The following is a 24,815-nucleotide window of genomic DNA, read 5'->3' on the forward strand; positions in this document are numbered from 1 at the left end:
ATAAAAAAAGTCATACTATAACATGTCTTCCAAAATATGACAATAAAGTCATACTATAGCATGTCTTCTAAAATATGACAATAAAGTCATACTATAACATGTCGTCTAAAATATGATAAAAAAAAGTCATACTATAGCATGTCTTCTAAAATATGACAATAAAGTCATACTATAGCATGTCGTCGAAAATATGATAAAAAAAGTCATACTATAGCATGTCTTCTAAAATATGATAAAAAAGTCATACTATAGCATGTCTTCTAAAATATGACAATAAAGTCATACTATAGCATGTCGTCGAAAATATGATAAAAAAAGTCACACTATAGCATGTCTTCCAAAATATGACAATAAAGTCACACTATAGCATGTCTTCCAAAATATGACAAAAAAAGTCATACTATAGCATGTCTTCCAAAATATGATAAAAAAGTCATACTATAGCATGTCTTCTAAAATATGATAAAAAAGTCATACAATAGCATGTCTTCTAAAATATGATAAAAAAGTCATACTATAACATGTCTTCCAAAATATGACAATAAAGTCATACTATAACATGTCTTCTAAAATATGATAAAAAAAAAAAGTCATACTATAGCATGGCTTCTAAAATATGATAAAAAAAAAAGTCATACTATAGCATGTCTTCTAAAATATGACAATAAAGTCATACTATAGCATGTCTTCTAAAATATGATAAAAAAGTCATACTATAACATGTCTTCTAAAATATGATAAAAAAGTCATACTATAACATGTCTTCCAAAATATGATAAAAAAAAAAGTCATACTATAGCATGTCTTCTAAAATATGATAAAAAAAAAGTCATACTATAACATGTCTTCCAAAATATGATAAAAAAATTCATACTATAGCATGTCTTCTAAAATATGACAATAAAGTCATACTATAGCATGTCTTCCAAAATATGATAAAAAAAGTCATACTATAACATGTCTTCTAAAATATGATAAAAAAAGTCATACTATAGCATGTCTTCTAAAATATGATAAAAAAGTCATACTATAGCATGTCTTCTAAAATATGACAATAAAGTCATACTATAACATGTCGTCTAAAATATGATAAAAAAAAGTCATACTATAGCATGTCTTCTAAAATATGACAATAAAGTCATACTATAGCATGTCGTCTAAAATATGATAAAAAAAAGTTAAACTATAGCATGTCTTCTAAAATATGACAATAAAGTCATACTATAGCATGTCGTCTAAAATATGATAAAAAAAAGTCATACTATAGCATGTCTTCTAAAATATGATAAAAAAGTCATACTATAGCATGTCTTCTAAAATATGACAATAAAGTCATACTATAACATGTCGTCTAAAATATGATAAAAAAAAGTCATACTATAGCATGTCTTCTAAAATATGACAATAAAGTCATACTATAGCATGTCGTCTAAAATATGATAAAAAAAAGTCATACTATAGCATGTCTTCTAAAATATGATAAAAAAGTCATACTATAGCATGTCTTCTAAAATATGACAATAAAGTCATACTATAACATGTCGTCTAAAATATGATAAAAAAAAGTCATACTATAGCATGTCTTCCAAAATATGACAAATAAAGTCATACTATAACATGTCTTCCAAAATATGACAATAAAGTCACACTATAGCATGTCTTCCAAAATATGACAAAAAAAGTCATACTATAACATGTCTTCCAAAATATGATAAAAAAGTCATACTATAGCATGTCTTCTAAAATATGACAATAAAGTCATACTATAACATGTCTTCTAAAATATGATAAAAAAAAGTCATACTATAGCATGGCTTCTAAAATATGATAAAAAAAAGTCATACTATAACATGTCTTCTAAAATATGATAAAAAAGTCATACTATAACATGTCTTCCAAAATATGATAAAAAAAAGTCATACTATAGCATGTCTTCTAAAATATGACAATAAAGTCATACTATAGCATGTCTTCCAAAATATGATAAAAAAAAAGTCATACTATAGCATGTCTTCTAAAATATGACAATAAAGTCATACTACAGCATGTCTTCCAAAATATGACAATAAAGTCATACTATAGCATGTCTTCTAAAATATGATAAAAAAGTCATACTATAACATGTCGTCTAAAATATGATAAAAAAAGTCATACTATAGCATGTCTTCCAAAATATGATAAAAAAAAGTCACACTATAACATGTCTTCTAAAATATGATAAAAAAAAAAGTCATACTATAGCATGGCTTCTAAAATATGATAAAAAAAAAAGTCATACTATAGCATGTCTTCTAAAATATGACAATAAAGTCATACTATAGCATGTCTTCTAAAATATGATAAAAAAAGTCATACTATAACATGTCTTCTAAAATATGATAAAAAAGTCATACTATAACATGTCTTCCAAAATATGATAAAAAAAAAGTCATACTATAGCATGTCTTCTAAAATATGATAAAAAAAAAGTCATACTATAACATGTCTTCCAAAATATGATAAAAAAAAGTCATACTATAGCATGTCTTCTAAAATATGACAATAAAGTCATACTATAGCATGTCTTCCAAAATATGATAAAAAAAGTCATACTATAACATGTCTTCTAAAATATGATAAAAAAAGTCATACTATAACATGTCTTCTAAAATATGATTAAAAAAGTCATACTATAACATGTCTTCTAAAATATGATAAAAAAGTCATACTATAGCATGTCTTCTAAAATATGACAATAAAGTCATACTATAACATGTCGTCTAAAATATGATAAAAAAAGTCATACTATAGCATGTCTTCTAAAATATGACAATAAAGTCATACTATAGCATGTCGTCTAAAATATGATAAAAAAAAGTTAAACTATAGCATGTCGTCTAAAATATGATAAAAAAGTCATACTATAACATGTCTTCCAAAATATGATAAAAAAAAGTCATACTATAGCATGTCTTCTAAAATATGACAATAAAGTCATACTATAGCATGTCTTCCAAAATATGATAAAAAAAGTCATACTATAACATGTCGTCTAAAATATGATAAAAAAAAGTCATACTACAGCATGTCTTCCAAAATATGATAAAAAAAAGTCATACTATAACATGTCTTCCAAAATATGACAATAAAGTCATACTATAGCATGTCTTCCAAAATATGACAATAAAGTCATACTATAGCATGTCGTCTAAAATATGATAAAAAAGTCATACTATAGCATGTCTTCCAAAATATGACAATAAAGTCATACTATAGCATGTCGTCTAAAATATGATAAAAAAGTCATACTATAACATGTCTTCCAAAATATGATAAAAAAGTCATACTATAGTATGTCGTCTAAAATATGATAAAAAAAGTCATACTATAACATGTCTTCCAAAATATGACAATAAAGTCATACTATAGCATGTCTTCTAAAATATGACAATAAAGTCATACTATAACATGTCGTCTAAAATATGATAAAAAAAAGTCATACTATAGCATGTCTTCTAAAATATGACAATAAAGTCATACTATAGCATGTCGTCGAAAATATGATAAAAAAAGTCATACTATAGCATGTCTTCTAAAATATGATAAAAAAAGTCATACTATAGCATGTCTTCTAAAATATGACAATAAAGTCATACTATAGCATGTCGTCGAAAATATGATAAAAAAAGTCACACTATAGCATGTCTTCCAAAATATGACAATAAAGTCACACTATAGCATGTCTTCCAAAATATGACAAAAAAAGTCATACTATAGCATGTCTTCCAAAATATGATAAAAAAGTCATACTATAGCATGTCTTCTAAAATATGATAAAAAAGTCATACAATAGCATGTCTTCTAAAATATGATAAAAAAGTCATACTATAACATGTCTTCCAAAATATGACAATAAAGTCATACTATAACATGTCTTCTAAAATATGATAAAAAAAAAAGTCATACTATAGCATGGCTTCTAAAATATGATAAAAAAAAAAGTCATACTATAGCATGTCTTCTAAAATATGACAATAAAGTCATACTATAGCATGTCTTCTAAAATATGATAAAAAAGTCATACTATAACATGTCTTCTAAAATATGATAAAAAAGTCATACTATAACATGTCTTCCAAAATATGATAAAAAAAAAAGTCATACTATAGCATGTCTTCTAAAATATGATAAAAAAAAAGTCATACTATAACATGTCTTCCAAAATATGATAAAAAAGTCATACTATAGCATGTCTTCTAAAATATGACAATAAAGTCATACTATAGCATGTCTTCCAAAATATGATAAAAAAAGTCATACTATAACATGTCTTCTAAAATATGATAAAAAAAAGTCATACTATAGCATGTCTTCTAAAATATGATAAAAAAGTCATACTATAGCATGTCTTCTAAAATATGACAATAAAGTCATACTATAACATGTCGTCTAAAATATGATAAAAAAAAGTCATACTATAGCATGTCTTCTAAAATATGACAATAAAGTCATACTATAGCATGTCGTCTAAAATATGATAAAAAAAAGTTAAACTATAGCATGTCTTCTAAAATATGACAATAAAGTCATACTATAGCATGTCGTCTAAAATATGATAAAAAAAAGTCATACTATAGCATGTCTTCTAAAATATGATAAAAAAGTCATACTATAGCATGTCTTCTAAAATATGACAATAAAGTCATACTATAACATGTCGTCTAAAATATGATAAAAAAAAGTCATACTATAGCATGTCTTCTAAAATATGACAATAAAGTCATACTATAGCATGTCGTCTAAAATATGATAAAAAAAAGTCATACTATAGCATGTCGTCTAAAATATGATAAAAAAAAGTCATACTATAGCATGTCTTCCAAAATATGACAAATAAAGTCATACTATAACATGTCTTCCAAAATATGACAATAAAGTCACACTATAGCATGTCTTCCAAAATATGACAAAAAAAGTCATACTATAACATGTCTTCCAAAATATGATAAAAAAGTCATACTATAGCATGTCTTCTAAAATATGACAATAAAGTCATACTATAACATGTCTTCTAAAATATGATAAAAAAAAGTCATACTATAGCATGGCTTCTAAAATATGATAAAAAAAAAGTCATACTATAACATGTCTTCTAAAATATGATAAAAAAGTCATACTATAACATGTCTTCCAAAATATGATAAAAAAAAGTCATACTATAGCATGTCTTCTAAAATATGACAATAAAGTCATACTATAGCATGTCTTCCAAAATATGATAAAAAAAAAGTCATACTATAGCATGTCTTCTAAAATATGACAATAAAGTCATACTATAGCATGTCTTCCAAAATATGATAAAAAAAGTCATACTATAACATGTCGTCTAAAATATGATAAAAAAAAGTCATACTACAGCATGTCTTCCAAAATATGATAAAAAAAAGTCATACTATAACATGTCTTCCAAAATATGACAATAAAGTCATACTATAGCATGTCTTCTAAAATATGATAAAAAAGTCATACTATAACATGTCGTCTAAAATATGATAAAAAAAGTCATACTATAGCATGTCTTCCAAAATATGATAAAAAAAAGTCACACTATAACATGTCTTCCAAAATATGACAATAAAGTCATACTATAGCATGTCTTCTAAAATATGATAAAAAAGTCATACTATAACATGTCGTCTAAAATATGATAAAAAAAGTCATACTACAGCATGTCTTCTAAAATATGACAATAAAGTCATACTATAGCATGTCTTCCAAAATATGATAAAAAAAGTCATACTATAACATGTCTTCCAAAATATGACAATAAAGTCATACTATAGCATGTCTTCTAAAATATGATAAAAAAAAGTCATACTATAGCATGTCGTCTAAAATATGATAAAAAAGTCATACTATAGCATGTCTTCTAAAATATGATAAAAAAAAGTCATACTATAACATGTCTTCCAAAATATGATAAAAAAGTCATACTATAGCATGTCTTCCAAAATATGATAAAAAAAAAAGTCATACTATAACATGTCTTCCAAAATATGACAATAAAGTCACACTATAGCATGTCTTCCAAAATATGACAAAAAAAGTCATACTATAACATGTCTTCCAAAATATGATAAAAAAGTCATACTATAGCATGTCTTCTAAAATATGACAATAAAGTCATACTATAACATGTCTTCTAAAATATGATAAAAAAAAGTCATACTATAGCATGGCTTCTAAAATATGATAAAAAAAAGTCATACTATAACATGTCTTCTAAAATATGATAAAAAGTCATACTATAACATGTCTTCCAAAATATGATAAAAAAAAGTCATACTATAGCATGTCTTCTAAAATATGACAATAAAGTCATACTATAGCATGTCTTCCAAAATATGATAAAAAAAAAGTCATACTATAGCATGTCTTCTAAAATATGACAATAAAGTCATACTACAGCATGTCTTCCAAAATATGACAATAAAGTCATACTATAGCATGTCTTCTAAAATATGATAAAAAAGTCATACTATAACATGTCGTCTAAAATATGATAAAAAAAGTCATACTATAGCATGTCTTCCAAAATATGATAAAAAAAAGTCACACTATAACATGTCTTCTAAAATATGATAAAAAAAAAAGTCATACTATAGCATGGCTTCTAAAATATGATAAAAAAAAAAGTCATACTATAGCATGTCTTCTAAAATATGACAATAAAGTCATACTATAGCATGTCTTCTAAAATATGATAAAAAAAGTCATACTATAACATGTCTTCTAAAATATGATAAAAAAGTCATACTATAACATGTCTTCCAAAATATGATAAAAAAAAAGTCATACTATAGCATGTCTTCTAAAATATGATAAAAAAAAAGTCATACTATAACATGTCTTCCAAAATATGATAAAAAAAAGTCATACTATAGCATGTCTTCTAAAATATGACAATAAAGTCATACTATAGCATGTCTTCCAAAATATGATAAAAAAAGTCATACTATAACATGTCTTCTAAAATATGATAAAAAAAGTCATACTATAACATGTCTTCTAAAATATGATTAAAAAAGTCATACTATAACATGTCTTCTAAAATATGATAAAAAAGTCATACTATAGCATGTCTTCTAAAATCTGACAATAAAGTCATACTATAACATGTCGTCTAAAATATGATAAAAAAAGTCATACTATAGCATGTCTTCTAAAATATGACAATAAAGTCATACTATAGCATGTCGTCTAAAATATGATAAAAAAAGTTAAACTATAGCATGTCGTCTAAAATATGATAAAAAAGTCATACTATAACATGTCTTCCAAAATATGATAAAAAAAAAGTCATACTATAGCATGTCTTCTAAAATATGACAATAAAGTCATACTATAGCATGTCTTCCAAAATATGATAAAAAAAGTCATACTATAACATGTCGTCTAAAATATGATAAAAAAAAGTCATACTACAGCATGTCTTCCAAAATATGATAAAAAAAAGTCATACTATAACATGTCTTCCAAAATATGACAATAAAGTCATACTATAGCATGTCTTCCAAAATATGACAATAAAGTCATACTATAGCATGTCGTCTAAAATATGATAAAAAAGTCATACTATAGCATGTCTTCCAAAATATGACAATAAAGTCATACTATAGCATGTCGTCTAAAATATGATAAAAAAGTCATACTATAACATGTCTTCCAAAATATGATAAAAAAGTCATACTATAGTATGTCGTCTAAAATATGATAAAAAAAGTCATACTATAACATGTCTTCCAAAATATGACAATAAAGTCATACTATAGCATGTCTTCTAAAATATGACAATAAAGTCATACTATAACATGTCGTCTAAAATATGATAAAAAAAAGTCATACTATAGCATGTCTTCTAAAATATGACAATAAAGTCATACTATAGCATGTCGTCGAAAATATGATAAAAAAAGTCATACTATAGCATGTCTTCTAAAATATGATAAAAAAGTCATACTATAGCATGTCTTCTAAAATATGACAATAAAGTCATACTATAGCATGTCGTCGAAAATATGATAAAAAAAGTCACACTATAGCATGTCTTCCAAAATATGACAATAAAGTCACACTATAGCATGTCTTCCAAAATATGACAAAAAAAGTCATACTATAGCATGTCTTCCAAAATATGATAAAAAAGTCATACTATAGCATGTCTTCTAAAATATGATAAAAAAGTCATACAATAGCATGTCTTCTAAAATATGATAAAAAAGTCATACTATAACATGTCTTCCAAAATATGACAATAAAGTCATACTATAACATGTCTTCTAAAATATGATAAAAAAAAAAGTCATACTATAGCATGGCTTCTAAAATATGATAAAAAAAAAAGTCATACTATAGCATGTCTTCTAAAATATGACAATAAAGTCATACTATAGCATGTCTTCTAAAATATGATAAAAAAGTCATACTATAACATGTCTTCTAAAATATGATAAAAAAGTCATACTATAACATGTCTTCCAAAATATGATAAAAAAAAAAGTCATACTATAGCATGTCTTCTAAAATATGATAAAAAAAAAGTCATACTATAACATGTCTTCCAAAATATGATAAAAAAAGTCATACTATAGCATGTCTTCTAAAATATGACAATAAAGTCATACTATAGCATGTCTTCCAAAATATGATAAAAAAAGTCATACTATAACATGTCTTCTAAAATATGATAAAAAAAAGTCATACTATAGCATGTCTTCTAAAATATGATAAAAAAGTCATACTATAGCATGTCTTCTAAAATATGACAATAAAGTCATACTATAACATGTCGTCTAAAATATGATAAAAAAAAGTCATACTATAGCATGTCTTCTAAAATATGACAATAAAGTCATACTATAGCATGTCGTCTAAAATATGATAAAAAAAAGTTAAACTATAGCATGTCTTCTAAAATATGACAATAAAGTCATACTATAGCATGTCGTCTAAAATATGATAAAAAAAAGTCATACTATAGCATGTCTTCTAAAATATGATAAAAAAGTCATACTATAGCATGTCTTCTAAAATATGACAATAAAGTCATACTATAACATGTCGTCTAAAATATGATAAAAAAAAGTCATACTATAGCATGTCTTCTAAAATATGACAATAAAGTCATACTATAGCATGTCGTCTAAAATATGATAAAAAAAAGTCATACTATAGCATGTCTTCTAAAATATGATAAAAAAGTCATACTATAGCATGTCTTCTAAAATATGACAATAAAGTCATACTATAACATGTCGTCTAAAATATGATAAAAAAAAGTCATACTATAGCATGTCTTCCAAAATATGACAAATAAAGTCATACTATAACATGTCTTCCAAAATATGACAATAAAGTCACACTATAGCATGTCTTCCAAAATATGACAAAAAAAGTCATACTATAACATGTCTTCCAAAATATGATAAAAAAGTCATACTATAGCATGTCTTCTAAAATATGACAATAAAGTCATACTATAACATGTCTTCTAAAATATGATAAAAAAAAGTCATACTATAGCATGGCTTCTAAAATATGATAAAAAAAAGTCATACTATAACATGTCTTCTAAAATATGATAAAAAAGTCATACTATAACATGTCTTCCAAAATATGATAAAAAAAAGTCATACTATAGCATGTCTTCTAAAATATGACAATAAAGTCATACTATAGCATGTCTTCCAAAATATGATAAAAAAAAAGTCATACTATAGCATGTCTTCTAAAATATGACAATAAAGTCATACTATAGCATGTCTTCCAAAATATGATAAAAAAAGTCATACTATAACATGTCGTCTAAAATATGATAAAAAAAAGTCATACTACAGCATGTCTTCCAAAATATGATAAAAAAAGTCATACTATAACATGTCTTCCAAAATATGACAATAAAGTCATACTATAGCATGTCTTCTAAAATATGATAAAAAAGTCATACTATAACATGTCGTCTAAAATATGATAAAAAAAGTCATACTATAGCATGTCTTCCAAAATATGATAAAAAAAAGTCACACTATAACATGTCTTCCAAAATATGACAATAAAGTCATACTATAGCATGTCTTCTAAAATATGATAAAAAAGTCATACTATAACATGTCGTCTAAAATATGATAAAAAAAGTCATACTACAGCATGTCTTCTAAAATATGACAATAAAGTCATACTATAGCATGTCTTCCAAAATATGATAAAAAAAGTCATACTATAACATGTCTTCCAAAATATGACAATAAAGTCATACTATAGCATGTCTTCTAAAATATGATAAAAAAAAGTCATACTATAGCATGTCGTCTAAAATATGATAAAAAAGTCATACTATAGCATGTCTTCTAAAATATGATAAAAAAAAGTCATACTATAACATGTCTTCCAAAATATGATAAAAAAGTCATACTATAGCATGTCTTCCAAAATATGATAAAAAAAAAGTCATACTATAGCATGTCGTCTAAAATATGATAAAAAAGTCATACTAAAGCATGTCGTCTAAAATATGATAAAAAAGTCATACTATAGCATGTCTTCTAAAATATGATAAAAAAAAGTCATACTATAGCATGTCGTCTAAAATATGATAAAAAAGTCATACTATAGCATGTCTTCTAAAATATGATAAAAAAAAGTCATACTATAACATGTCTTCCAAAATATGATAAAAAAGTCATACTATAGCATGTCTTCCAAAATATGATAAAAAAAAAGTCATACTATAGCATGTCTTCTAAAATATGACAATAAAGTCATACTATAACATGTCGTCTAAAATATGATAAAAAAAAGTCATACTATAGCATGTCTTTTAAAATATGACAATAAAGTCATACTATAGCATGTCTTCTAAAATATGATAAAAAAGTCATACTATAGCATGTCTTCTAAAATATGACAATAAAGTCATACTATAACATGTCGTCTAAAATATGATAAAAAAAAAGTCATACTATAGCATGTCTTCTAAAATATGACAATAAAGTCATACTATAACATGTCGTCTAAAATATGATAAAAAAAAAGTCATACTATAGCATGTCTTCCAAAATATGACAAATAAAGTCATACTATAACATGTCTTCCAAAATATGACAATAAAGTCACACTATAGCATGTCTTCCAAAATATGACAAAAAAAGTCATACTATAACATGTCTTCCAAAATATGATAAAAAAGTCATACTATAGCATGTCTTCTAAAATATGACAATAAAGTCATACTATAACATGTCTTCTAAAATATGATAAAAAAAAGTCATACTATAGCATGGCTTCTAAAATATGATAAAAAAAAGTCATACTATAGCATGTCTTCTAAAATATGATAAAAAAAGTCATACTATAACATGTCTTCTAAAATATGATAAAAAAGTCATACTATAACATGTCTTCCAAAATATGATAAAAAAAGTCATACTATAGCATGGCTTCTAAAATATGATAAAAAAAAGTCATACTATAGCATGTCTTCCAAAATATGATAAAAAAAAAGTCATACTATAGCATGTCTTCTAAAATATGACAATAAAGTCATACTATAGCATGTCTTCCAAAATATGATAAAAAAAGTCATACTATAACATGTCGTCTAAAATATGATTAAAAAAAGTCATACTACAGCATGTCTTCCAAAATATGATAAAAAAAGTCATACTATAACATGTCTTCCAAAATATGACAATAAAGTCATACTATAGCATGTCTTCTAAAATATGATAAAAAAGTCATACTATAACATGTCGTCTAAAATATGATAAAAAAGTCATACTATAGCATGTCTTCCAAAATATGATAAAAAAAAGTCACACTATAACATGTCTTCCAAAATATGACAATAAAGTCATACTATAGCATGTCTTCTAAAATATGATAAAAAAGTCATACTATAACATGTCGTCTAAAATATGATAAAAAAAGTCATACTACAGCATGTCTTCTAAAATATGACAATAAAGTCATACTATAGCATGTCTTCCAAAATATGATAAAAAAAGTCATACTATAACATGTCTTCCAAAATATGACAATAAAGTCATACTATAACATGTCTTCTAAAATATGATAAAAAAAAGTCATACTATAGCATGTCGTCTAAAATATGATAAAAAAGTCATACTAAAGCATGTCTTCTAAAATATGATAAAAAAAAGTCATACTATAACATGTCTTCCAAAATATGATAAAAAAGTCATACTATAGCATGTCTTCCAAAATATGATAAAAAAAAAGTCATACTATAGCATGTCTTCTAAAATATGATAAAAAAGTCATACTATAGCATGTCGTCTAAAATATGATAAAAAAAAGTCATACTATAGCATGTCTTCTAAAATATGATAAAAAAAGTCATACTATAGCATGTCTTCCAAAATATGACAAAAAAAGTCATACTATAACATGTCTTCCAAAATATGACAATAAAGTCACACTATAGCATGTCTTCCAAAATATGACAAAAAAAGTCATACTATAGCATGTCTTCCAAAATATGATAAAAAAGTCATACTATAACATGTCTTCCAAAATATGACAATAAAGTCATACTGTAGCATGTCGTCTAAAATATGATAAAAAAGTCATACTAAAGCATGTCTTCTAAAATATGATAAAAAAAAGTCATACTATAACATGTCTTCCAAAATATGATAAAAAAGTCATACTATAGCATGTCTTCCAAAATATGATAAAAAAAAAGTCATACTATAGCATGTCTTCTAAAATATGATAAAAAAGTCATACTATAGCATGTCGTCTAAAATATGATAAAAAAAAGTCATACTATAGCATGTCTTCTAAAATATGATAAAAAAAGTCATACTATAGCATGTCTTCCAAAATATGACAAAAAAAGTCATACTATAACATGTCTTCCAAAATATGACAATAAAGTCACACTATAGCATGTCTTCCAAAATATGACAAAAAAAGTCATACTATAGCATGTCTTCCAAAATATGATAAAAAAGTCATTCTATAGCATGTCTTCTAAAATATGATAAAAAAGTCATACAATAGCATGTCTTCTAAAATATGATAAAAAAGTCATACTATAGCATGTCTTCCAAAATATGACAATAAAGTCATACTATAACATGTCTTCTAAAATATGATAAAAAAAAAAAAGTCATACTATAGCATGGCTTCTAAAATATGATAAAAAAAAGTCATACTATAGCATGTCTTCTAAAATATGACAATAAAGTTATACTATAGCATGTCTTCTAAAATATGATAAAAAAGTCATACTATAACATGTCTTCTAAAATATGATAAAAAAGTCATACTATAACATGTCTTCCAAAATATGATAAAAAAAAGTCATACTATAGCATGTCTTCTAAAATATGATAAAAAAAAGTCATACTATAGCATGTCTTCTAAAATATGACAATAAAGTCATACTATAGCATGTCTTCTAAAATATGATAAAAAAGTCATACTATAACATGTCGTCTAAAATATGATAAAAAAGTCATACTATAACATGTCTTCCAAAATATGATAAAAAAAAGTCATACTATAGCATGTCTTCTAAAATATGACAATAAAGTCATACTATAACATGTCGTCTAAAATATGATAAAAAAAAGTCATACTATAGCATGTCTTCTAAAATATGACAATAAAGTCATACTATAACATGTCGTCTAACATATGATAAAAAAAAGTCATACTATAACATGTCTTCCAAAATATGATAAAAAAGTCATACTATAACATGTCGTCTAAAATATGATAAAAAAGTCATACTATAACATGTCTTCCAAAATATGATAAAAAAAAGTCATACTATAGCATGTCTTCTAAAATATGACAATAAAGTCATACTATAGCATGTCGTCTAAAATATGATAAAAAAAAGTCATACTATAGCATGTCTTCTAAAATATGACAATAAAGTCATACTATAACATGTCGTCTAAAATATGATAAAAAAAAGTCATACTATAGCATGTCTTCTAAAATATGACAAATAAAGTCATACTATAACATGTCTTCCAAAATATGACAATAAAGTCACACTATAGCATGTCTTCCAAAATATGACAAAAAAAGTCATACTATAACATGTCTTCCAAAATATGATAAAAAAGTCATACTATAGCATGTCTTCTAAAATATGACAATAAAGTCATACTATAACATGTCTTCTAAAATATGATAAAAAAAAGTCATACTATAGCATGTCTTCTAAAATACGATAAAAAAGTCATACTATAACATGTCGTCTAAAATATGATAAAAAAAAGTCATACTATAGCATGTCGTCTAAAATATGATAAAAAAGTCATACTAAAGCATGTCTTCTAAAATATGAAAGAAAAAGTCATACTATAACATGTCGTCTAAAATATGATAAAAAAAAGTCATACTATAGCATGTCTTCCAAAATATGATAAAAAAAGTCATACTATAACATGTCGTCTAAAATATGATAAAAAAAGTCATACTATAGCATGTCTTCCAAAATATGATAAAAAAAAGTCATACTATAGCATGTCGTCTAAAATATGATAAAAAAGTCATACTAAAGCATGTCTTCCAAAATATGATAAAAAAGTCATACTATAACATGTCTTCCAAAATATGATAAAAAAGTCATACTATAACATGTCTTCTAAAATATGATAAAAAAAAGTCATACTATAGCATGTCGTCTAAAATATGATAAAAAAGTCATACTAAAGCATGTCTTCTAAAATATGATAAAAAAAAGTCATACTATAACATGTCGTCTAAAATATGATAAAAAAGTCATACTAAAGCATGTCTTCTAAAATATGATAAAAAAAGTCATACTATAACATGTCGTCTAAAATATGATAAAAAAAAGTCATACTATAGCATGTCTTCCAAAATATGATAAAAAAAAGTCATACTATAACATGTCGTCTAAAATATGATAAAAAAAGTCATACTATAGCATGTCTTCCAAAATATGATAAAAAAAAGTCATACTATAGCATGTCGTCTAAAATATGATAAAAAAGTCATACTAAAGCATGTCTTCCAAAATATGATAAAAAAGTCATACTATAACATGTCTTCCAAAATATGATAAAAAAGTCATACTATAACATGTCTTCTAAAATATGATAAAAAAAAGTAATACTATAGCATGTCGTCTAAAATATGATAAAAAAGTCATACTAAAGCATGTCTTCTAAAATATGATAAAAAAAGTCATACTATAACATGTCTTCCAAAATATGATAAAAAAGTCATACTATAGCATGTCTTCCAAAATATGATAAAAAAAAGTCATACTATAGCATGTCTTCTAAAATATGATAAAAAAGTCATACTATAGCATGTCTTCCAAAATATGACAAAAAAAGTCATACTATAACATGTCTTCCAAAATATGACAATAAAGTCACACTATAGCATGTCTTCCAAAATATGACAAAAAAAGTCATACTATAGCATGTCTTCCAAAATATGATAAAAAAGTCATACTATAGCATGTCTTCTAAAATATGATAAAAAAGTCATACAATAGCATGTCTTCTAAAATATGATAAAAAAGTCATACTATAACATGTCTTCCAAAATATGACAATAAAGTCATACTATAGCATGTCGTCTAAAATATGATAAAAAAGTCATACTAAAGCATGTCTTCTAAAATATGATAAAAAAAAGTCATACTATAACATGTCTTCCAAAATATGATAAAAAAGTCATACTATAGCATGTCTTCCAAAATATGATAAAAAAAAAGTCATACTATAGCATGTCTTCTAAAATATGATAAAAAAGTCATACTATAGCATGTCGTCTAAAATATGATAAAAAAAGTCATACTATAGCATGTCTTCTAAAATATGATAAAAAAAAGTCATACTATAGCATGTCTTCCAAAATATGACAAAAAAAGTCATACTATAACATGTCTTCCAAAATATGACAATAAAGTCACACTATAGCATGTCTTCCAAAATATGACAAAAAAAGTCATACTATAGCATGTCTTCCAAAATATGATAAAAAAGTCATACTATAGCATGTCTTCTAAAATATGATAAAAAAGTCATACAATAGCATGTCTTCTAAAATATGATAAAAAAGTCATACTATAGCATGTCTTCCAAAATATGACAATAAAGTCATACTATAACATGTCTTCTAAAATATGATTAAAAAAAAGTCATACTATAGCATGGCTTCTAAAATATGATAAAAAAAAAGTCATACTATAGCATGTCTTCTAAAATATGACAATAAAGTTATACTATAGCATGTCTTCTAAAATATGATAAAAAAGTCATACTATAACATGTCTTCTAAAATATGATAAAAAAGTCATACTATAACATGTCTTCCAAAATATGATAAAAAAAAGTCATACTATAGCATGTCTTCTAAAATATGATAAAAAAAAGTCATACTATAGCATGTCTTCTAAAATATGACAATAAAGTCATACTATAGCATGTCTTCTAAAATATGATAAAAAAGTCATACTATAACATGTCGTCTAAAATATGATAAAAAAGTCATACTATAACATGTCTTCCAAAATATGATAAAAAAAGTCATACTATAGCATGTCTTCTAAAATATGACAATAAAGTCATACTATAACATGTCGTCTAAAATATGATAAAAAAAAGTCATACTATAGCATGTCTTCTAAAATATGACAATAAAGTCATACTATAACATGTCGTCTAACATATGATAAAAAAAAGTCATACTATAACATGTCTTCCAAAATATGATAAAAAAGTCATACTATAACATGTCGTCTAAAATATGATAAAAAAGTCATACTATAACATGTCTTCCAAAATATGATAAAAAAAAGTCATACTATAGCATGTCTTCTAAAATATGACAATAAAGTCATACTATAGCATGTCGTCTAAAATATGATAAAAAAAAGTCATACTATAGCATGTCTTCTAAAATATGACAATAAAGTCATACTATAACATGTCGTCTAAAATATGATAAAAAAAAGTCATACTATAGCATGTCTTCTAAAATATGACAAATAAAGTCATACTATAACATGTCTTCCAAAATATGACAATAAAGTCTCACTATAGCATGTCTTCCAAAATATGACAAAAAAAGTCATACTATAACATGTCTTCCAAAATATGATAAAAAAGTCATACTATAGCATGTCTTCTAAAATATGACAATAAAGTCATACTATAACATGTCTTCTAAAATATGATAAAAAAAAGTCATACTATAGCATGTCTTCTAAAATATGACAATAAAGTCATACTATAGCATGTCTTCTAAAATATGATAAAAAAGTCATACTATAACATGTCTTCTAAAATATGATAAAAAAAGTCACACTATAACATGTCTTCCAAAATATGACAATAAAGTCATACTATAGCATGTCGTCTAAAATATGATAAAAAAGTCATACTAAAGCATGTCTTCTAAAATATGATAAAAAAAGTCATACTATAACATGTCGTCTAAAATATGATAAAAAAAAGTCATACTATAGCATGTCTTCCAAAATATGATAAAAAAAAGTCATACTATAACATGTCGTCTAAAATATGATAAAAAAAGTCATACTATAGCATGTCTTCCAAAATATGATAAAAAAAAGTCATACTATAGCATGTCGTCTAAAATATGATAAAAAAGTCATACTAAAGCATGTCTTCCAAAATATGATAAAAAAGTCATACTATAACATGTCTTCCAAAATATGATAAAAAAGTCATACTATAGCATGTCTTCTAAAATATGATAAAAAAGTCATACTATAGCATGTCTTCTAAAATATGATAAAAAAAAGTCATACTATAACATGTCGTCTAAAATATAATAAAAAAGTCATACTATAGCATGTCGTCTAAAATATGATAAAAAAAAGTCATACTATAGCATGTCGTCAAAAATATGATAAAAAAAAGTCATACTATGGCATGTCGTCTAAAATATGATAAAAAAAAGTCATACTACAGCATGTCGTCTAAAATGTGATTTTTTTTTTTTTTTTAATCACATTTTGGACTACATCAAATAAGTCTGACTTTTTTGTGCTATTTCTGATGACATGCTATAAGTTATGGAAGCCAGCATAGTGGTCCAGTTGTCAGCGTTGTCGTCTCGCAGCCTAAATGTACCGGGCTCAATTTCCGCCTCGGACTTTCTACGTGACTTCCTCAGCTGTTCACCCAGTTATTGGTCCACCAGAAATGGCTGAAACTTTTATGTCCCTGTTGACCCATTTTTTGTTGTTGTTCCTGCTCACGATGTGTCATGTGTTCAAATCCTTTCTATTTGAGTTTTAACTTGACAGTACAAAATACAATACAAATGTCATAGTATATCAAAAAAATATCCTCGTATATAGTCGCTTTGCAGCAAAGTTAGCATGTGTTGTGCAGTTCACAGCAGTTTGTAGTTTCGTTTTTTTTTAAAGACGTGCAAGTGTGAAATTTTATCGGCTTCAATCAAATCAATCAAGAATGTATTTGAGCCTTCCTTGATTATGTTTATTCAACTGTTTCCAAGTGAGGACCAAAAAAACACTCTTGAGCTCAAGATACGAGGAGTTCAAAGCAAAGATATTTTGGCTCAATTAAAGATTTTTACCACAAATCGAGACAGATCCAAAGATTCATTTTCAACCCCACCTCGTTTTATTAAGCAAAGTATCAGAATGGTTTGCAATTAGTTGCTTAACAAAAAAAACAAAGATAATGTAGGAATGTAATGAACAGTACTTTCAATACTGTTTGAGTAACTGCATCAAATTCAGTGTGAGGGATGTGAAAAATAAACATTTGTGACATGTAGTTTGTGTGTGTTTGTGTGTGTGTGTTTGTGTGTGTGTGAGTGAGTGTGTGTGTCTGTGTGTGTGTGTGTGTGTGTGTGTGAGTGTGCGTTTGTGTGTGTGTGTGTGTGTGTGTGTGTGTGTGTGTGTGCGTGCGCCAGATGACTCAGCAGCTGAACAGTAGTCGACATGACAGTGTTGAGAATAATAAGACGTAATGAAAGTAAAGCAAATTTGTACTGAAACTACTTCGCATCCATCTTGATGCAGCAATTAAAAAAAAAAAAAAACATGTTACCATAGCAAATCAGATGACTTCAAGCCATCAAAATTATTTTTTATTTATATATATATATATATATATATAAAAATATATATATATATTTATTTATATAAATAAATCTATATATATTTTTTATATATATATTTATATATATATTTTTATATATATATATTTATATATATTTATATAAATAAATATATATATATAAATATTATTATTAGCCCTCACAAATTAGCTCTCTATTCATTGAGTCTCTAAATCAGGGTTTAAACCAGAAAACTAGACTGGCCTCAAATATGTGTAAATATCAAAGTTATGTACTTCACCTGTGAGAGAGAGAGAGAATTGCACATTTAGTTAATCTGGAGTGAAAGTTATTACTGAAATTCGACAATAACAAAAAGCTAAGAGTTAAGGAAACAAACAAAAACCCTGATCTCTCTCTCTCTAACCGTGGAGGTGCTTCAACCCAATTCAACACTGCTCTCTAATTCTATTATCGGGACATAAGTAATCATTTCTTCTTTTTGAAAAAAAATAACATTCACAAGCATATAGAGTAAACCGATCTCTAACGTAAATAATATGGAAGTAAGGTATAAAAAAATAAAGATGGAAAAAAAAAAAAGAGTTTTGCTCTCCTACGGATAACTTGGAATATTAACAAAAAAAATCCACTGTACATATCAGACTCTAAAATATATATATGTATATATATATATTTATATATATAAATATATATACGGTCACCTCTTGTTAATGATTTACATCCAAAAATAAAATAAAATCTTCAGTCAGTTTTTTTTTGTTTTCTCTGTTTTTAAAGTGATCAGTAAAAACGTGAGAGGCTGGTGTGTCCTGCAGCGGGACGGTCAGACGGTCAGAACTTCACACAAACAACAGAACCGGCTCCTCTAACAGAACCAGGACGACTGCTCGTCTTTTACCACAGTGTCTGTGACTACACCTCAGTTTTTTAATTTTTTTTAACAGTGTCTTCGGAGGGGGAGGGAGGGGTCTCTAACTTCTCCATCACAGCAGCATGGACTCCTGCATGGCGAACGCCTCCTGTGCGTGCCTGTAGTGTGGTCCTCCGAACAGCTGGGGGAGCTGTTGCCGTGCGACCGGTTGCTGCTGCTCCTGGAACTGCGTCCTGTAGTGGAGCAGGGCGTCCTGGTTGGGGGGGAAAATGAACTCCTGAACGGGGGACATTTGGGCTCGCTGGAAGCTGGGCGAGCGAGGCATCCCGGCGGGGGACGGCAGCGGCGGCCGCTCGTCCTCCGGTTCCCGCTGGAGCCCGTCGATGGCCCGCCGCGGCCCGCCGTCTGGCAGGTGGAGCGGGTTGGCCTTGCCTCTCCGGGGCCCCTCGAACCGGTAGTCCGCTGGAGGGTAGACCTGTGCGGCGGAGGTCAGCTGTTGCAGGTAGATGGGGGTGGAGCGTCCCGGGGTGTCCAGCTGCAGCTCCGCCCCCGGTCGGGCGTTTCGGGGGTTGTGGGCGGAGCCGGACGGCGGCTGCCTGCGGTAGGTGGCGAACGAGTTGTTCATGAGAGCCTTCTCCGGGGAGAGGCTGGCGGGCTGCCGCTGGGTGGTGACGTACGCTCGCTCCCCGTACACCACCCTGGAGGGGGGGGTGAACCGGGAGGGCGGAGCGTAGAGTCGGTCCTCCCCTCGGTGGTCCAGGCTCACGCTGTAGGCGGGATGCAGGATGGGGACTTCGGTCGTAGTTCTGGCCGGGGAGTGCTGCTGGGGCGGGGTGTGGTACTGGTTCTGGCTGCCGGGGTAACCGGCCGGGACGCCCGGCGGAGCGTTGTGAGAAAACTGAGGAGGAAGAGCGTGCTTGGTTCTGGGCCCCGACGCGACGGAGGCGACGCTCCCGGCCAGGCTGGGTCCGCGGCCGGGGCTGCCCTGATGCAGGGACGACACGCCGAAGGGCGTCTCGCTGCGAGGGGTCCTCATTCTGGACGGAGGTCTCTCGAGCTCCAGGATCTCGAAGTCCGGCTCCTGCAGCCCCGGCACGTTGTCGTACTGGGAGGCGTTGGAGCCTCGGTCGGAGGCGGGGACGAAGCCTTTGGAGCGCGGCCGGTGGTGCGGCGGAGCGCCGTCATCGGGGCTGGAAGGGGCCGGCGACGTCCCCCTGCTCAGCCGGACCTCCCGGGCCGCCGCCGCTTTGGCCGCTTCCAGCTTCGTCTCGGAGGGTTTGAACCAGCGGGGGGCGATGTCCCGCCGGGAGCTGGAGGCGGCGTTGGAGTTGTGGTTGGCGGTGGCGGGGCTCTGAGGCTTCCCTCTGTCCACTGAGGCCATCTGCGGTGTGGAGGAGGGGCCTGAGGGCGAAGCTCCGCCCCTCTCCGGCGTGGTGGAGCTGGACAGCCTCTGCTGCTCGTCGGGAATCTCTCCCGACCCTCTCGAGTGGACGTCCCTTCTGTGGTGGCGGATCGGTTTGTCCAGCGAGTCCCGGCGTCTCTCCCGACCCTCTCGAGTGGACGTCCCTTCTGTGGTGGCGGATCGGTTTGTCCAGCGAGTCCCGGCGCCGAACCGGGCGACCGTCCCGCTGGCGGTCCGGTACGGGACTCGGGTCCCTCGGCGGCTCGGCGGGCTCGGCGTGGCTCTGACCGTTGGCCACGTGGTTCACCGCCGCTACTCGCTCAGGAGGAAGCTGCCCGAGAGGCTTCTTGGGAAACTCCTCCTCTTTACCTGCGGGGACGAGGGGAACAGAGGACAGACGTCAGGACCGCCCGTCGGCACGGAGAGGTTTGAACGGTGATGGTTGAACACAACGGTGTGGCGCTGATTCACATCGGATGAGGAGTCACAACGGGGACATGAAGGTCATGCAACAACACCGCCATAGAGAGGTCAAAAAATAAAGGAGAGTTACATTCATGACGACACATATCCACAGGCAGAGAGGCAGAAGGACAGAAAGAAACTCGATTAAGAACGAGACGCTCAGACGAGATTATTACGGAGCTTTTTTTCTTTTTAACTCCATCTCATTAAACAGTCGTTATCTGCAGCCTCCAAAGGTCACAAACACGTCCTGATTCATGAACCTTCTTAAACGTACTGAGACTTGTAGGAAGTGTTAAAACCCAAACCCAGACCGACTCAGCTCTTCTACAAGCAGCACAGTTCATTACACAAGTTATTTAAACTTTAGAAGAGAGAAAAAATAAAAAGAGACAGGAACAGCGCCGGGTGACGCCGGGTGTTTTTCGGGGACTGGAAGGGAAAATATTTGATCACCAGAGTCGGGCCGAGGACGGCTGCAGCTGGAGGAAGGAGGAAGCACTGTGGGGAAGTTATCCAGGAAGTGTCTGTCCATTTCTCTCCTGCACAAATGGGTTAAATCCATTAAGTTTTTCCCCTACGTGCATGTTTCACTTTTAAAGGATCTTAATTTTAAAACTGCGTGATTTCATACTTGTAGTTATTGGTTTTATTCTACAGGTCTTCTTGAATCTTCTTTTCTAATGAATGAGGGATTATTTTCAGATGGACCTCCAGAAAACTAATAAGAAGGAGTGACTTTAGCTAACAACACCGAGATAACTGATGGACACATTTTATTCACTTTGGATTTGATGAGAGAAGTTGAATGGGAGTCTATGGAGCCGGAGGCTTTTTGGAGCCGACCTCTAGTGGCACTCGCTGGTATTGCAGCTTTAAGGTACTTCAGCATCGGCTTCATTTTTCAGAACCGGAAGCTACGAACACTTTTATATCCAGTCTGTGACTGACCAAAACTTAATGAACGTTGCGACTACATTTAGAAAAAAAATGCTCGACTTCATCTCACTTTTCCAGACTATAATCAAAGCGAAGAAAACTGAAGCTGTGAACAATAGTTTGGCTCCACCAACTCAGTTAGAAGACGGTAAATATCACTGCTGTGGTGGTTGGTCAGCTTCCATCTTTTAGCTCAAAATCAGTCTGTTACAGGTAAAAAAAAAAAAAAAAAAAAAAAAAAAATCTGAATCATAAAACAACAGCTCAGCCTAAATCAGATCCTAAAATCCTGATTTTAAAAAACACAATCCCTCCGCCACACCAGCTAACGTGGCAGCAGATGGTTGTGAAAACAGAAGTTTTAACAAAAGCCTCCAGTGTCTCATTATGTTGTCAGCGGACGGCAGTTTGAGGTGTGTGGGCTCGGAGGGAAGAGGACGGTGTTTATTTTATCAGCTACACTATCTGCTTTTATTTGTGTCACTGGATACTGAAGGGAAAAAAAACGACACAGGAGCCGGAAAAGAGATCGTGAAGGTCCATTCAAGTCTACCGTGAGCTGTCTGTTGCAGAATATAAGGTTCATTTAATGATAAATAATAAGCTGTTTTTAAAATAGCCAATAAACACATCCTGCTGTTACAGTCAGCATCCTGCAGTACCTTTAGTCGGCCACCAGAGGGCACCTCATATCACCACATTGGAGTCAAGAGAGTGAAGAGAGGATTAAAAACTGAAGAGGGGGGAGCGAGCCACTGCAGGACTCAGTATTATGTGGTGGTGGTGGTGGTGGTGGGGGGAGGGTGGGGGATAAAAAAAAAAACAGCTGGAAGACCAGTTTGTGCTGCTGAGACAGACAGGCGACAGACAGGACGGGACTGAAGGACAGATGGACAGAGACATGGAGGAGGAGGAGGAGGAGGAGGAGGAGGAAGAAGAAGACCAGTCAGGATAGCCCACCGGTTACTGTTGTAGGAGGGAATATGGCCGCCGCTCACAGACACACTTTTGTTGTTGTTGGCTTTAAAAAACAAAACAACATTGTTTGAAAGAAGAGGGAGAGAAGGCAGATTAATGAGGAGACAGAAGATTAGGAAACACACTGCAAGCTTAAAGACAGCAGGAGGCCCAGTCAGCTGCTCTACTGTGTGTGTGTGTGTGTGTGTGTGTGTGTGTGTGTGTGTGTGTGTGTGTGTGTGTGTGTGTGTGTGTGTGTGTGTAAATGTGTGTGTGTGTGTTGTCACATCTGGACTGGTGTCTATTTTTGTCTCTCGTTCTGGTTATTTTCCCTGATTTTTTAAAAGGATTTCACAATTTTTCAATGTTTTTACATCAGTAAAGAAGTGAAAAATGTCCTTTAAACGACTTTTCTTGTCTGACCAACAGCTTTAAAATAACTTATTTAAAAGTGTTATTTTGCACCGAAGACACTGAAAATCTTTGATGACTTGTAAAATCACATGATCAGTATTAGGGGTGTAAAAAAATCTGGATATTGTGATATTTAGTTTTGTGCTGCTGTAATTGTTTATTAATATTTAACACAGAAAAGATCGGTGGCAGTGATTCACTTTAACCCTCCCAACCACTAGATGGCAGCGTTGTAATCAATCTGCAGCTATTTTGACTTCTGAACATCGCAGACCGAGAACAGAAAATTGCGTTTACGGCGAGTTTTCCGAAATTTAGATTTAACAAAGATTGCAATATATTTAATTGTAACTCCAGATTATGATACGTATTGTGTTGCCAGACATTTTTCTGACGCAATCAGCATTAAATTGATGATTTAATACAACAACCACGTACGATTTCAGATCAGATTTGCAGTAAAACGCCGATAAGAATTGAGCAGTTTGTTGGTTTCTAGTCGTCTAAACAGCGCTACGCTAAATCTCCCTTCTTGTGTTTACTTCCCGCCCGTGTGCGCCGCCCTGCAGGTCGTACCTGGCGCCGGCAGCTCCAGCTTGGCCTTCCTGAGCTCCGTCATGGACG

At 30.7% G+C, this 24,815-nt stretch overlaps 2 protein-coding genes across 2 annotated transcripts in view; one reads left to right on the forward strand and one right to left on the reverse strand.

Moving 5' to 3' along the window:
* Window positions 1-24,815, forward strand: part of echdc3 (enoyl CoA hydratase domain containing 3) — a 45,140-nt gene that overhangs the window by 20,299 nt on the left and 26 nt on the right. The window contains exon 7 of the transcript XR_011179535.1: window positions 24,761-24,815. This exon is cut by the window's right edge and continues 26 nt beyond it. The gene's annotated coding sequence lies outside the window, so the exon portion shown is untranslated. The remainder of the gene's footprint in view (window positions 1-24,760) is intronic.
* usp6nl (USP6 N-terminal like) overlaps window positions 18,655-24,815 on the reverse strand; it is a 34,698-nt gene continuing 28,537 nt past the window's right edge. Inside the window, exons 13-15 of the mRNA XM_069174745.1 lie at window positions 24,768-24,815; window positions 21,628-21,785; window positions 18,655-21,563 (exon numbers count right to left, since the gene is read on the reverse strand). The exon at window positions 24,768-24,815 is cut by the window's right edge and continues 105 nt beyond it. Coding sequence (XP_069030846.1) covers window positions 20,127-21,563; window positions 21,628-21,785; window positions 24,768-24,815 — 1,643 coding nt within the window. The 3' untranslated portion in view covers window positions 18,655-20,126. The remainder of the gene's footprint in view (window positions 21,564-21,627; window positions 21,786-24,767) is intronic.

Source organism: Embiotoca jacksoni, unplaced genomic scaffold (genome assembly GCF_022577435.1).
Source record: "Embiotoca jacksoni isolate LCO1_2020_lvr unplaced genomic scaffold, fEmbJac1.0.p SCAF_102, whole genome shotgun sequence".
NCBI classification, from domain to species: domain Eukaryota; kingdom Metazoa; phylum Chordata; class Actinopteri; family Embiotocidae; genus Embiotoca; species Embiotoca jacksoni.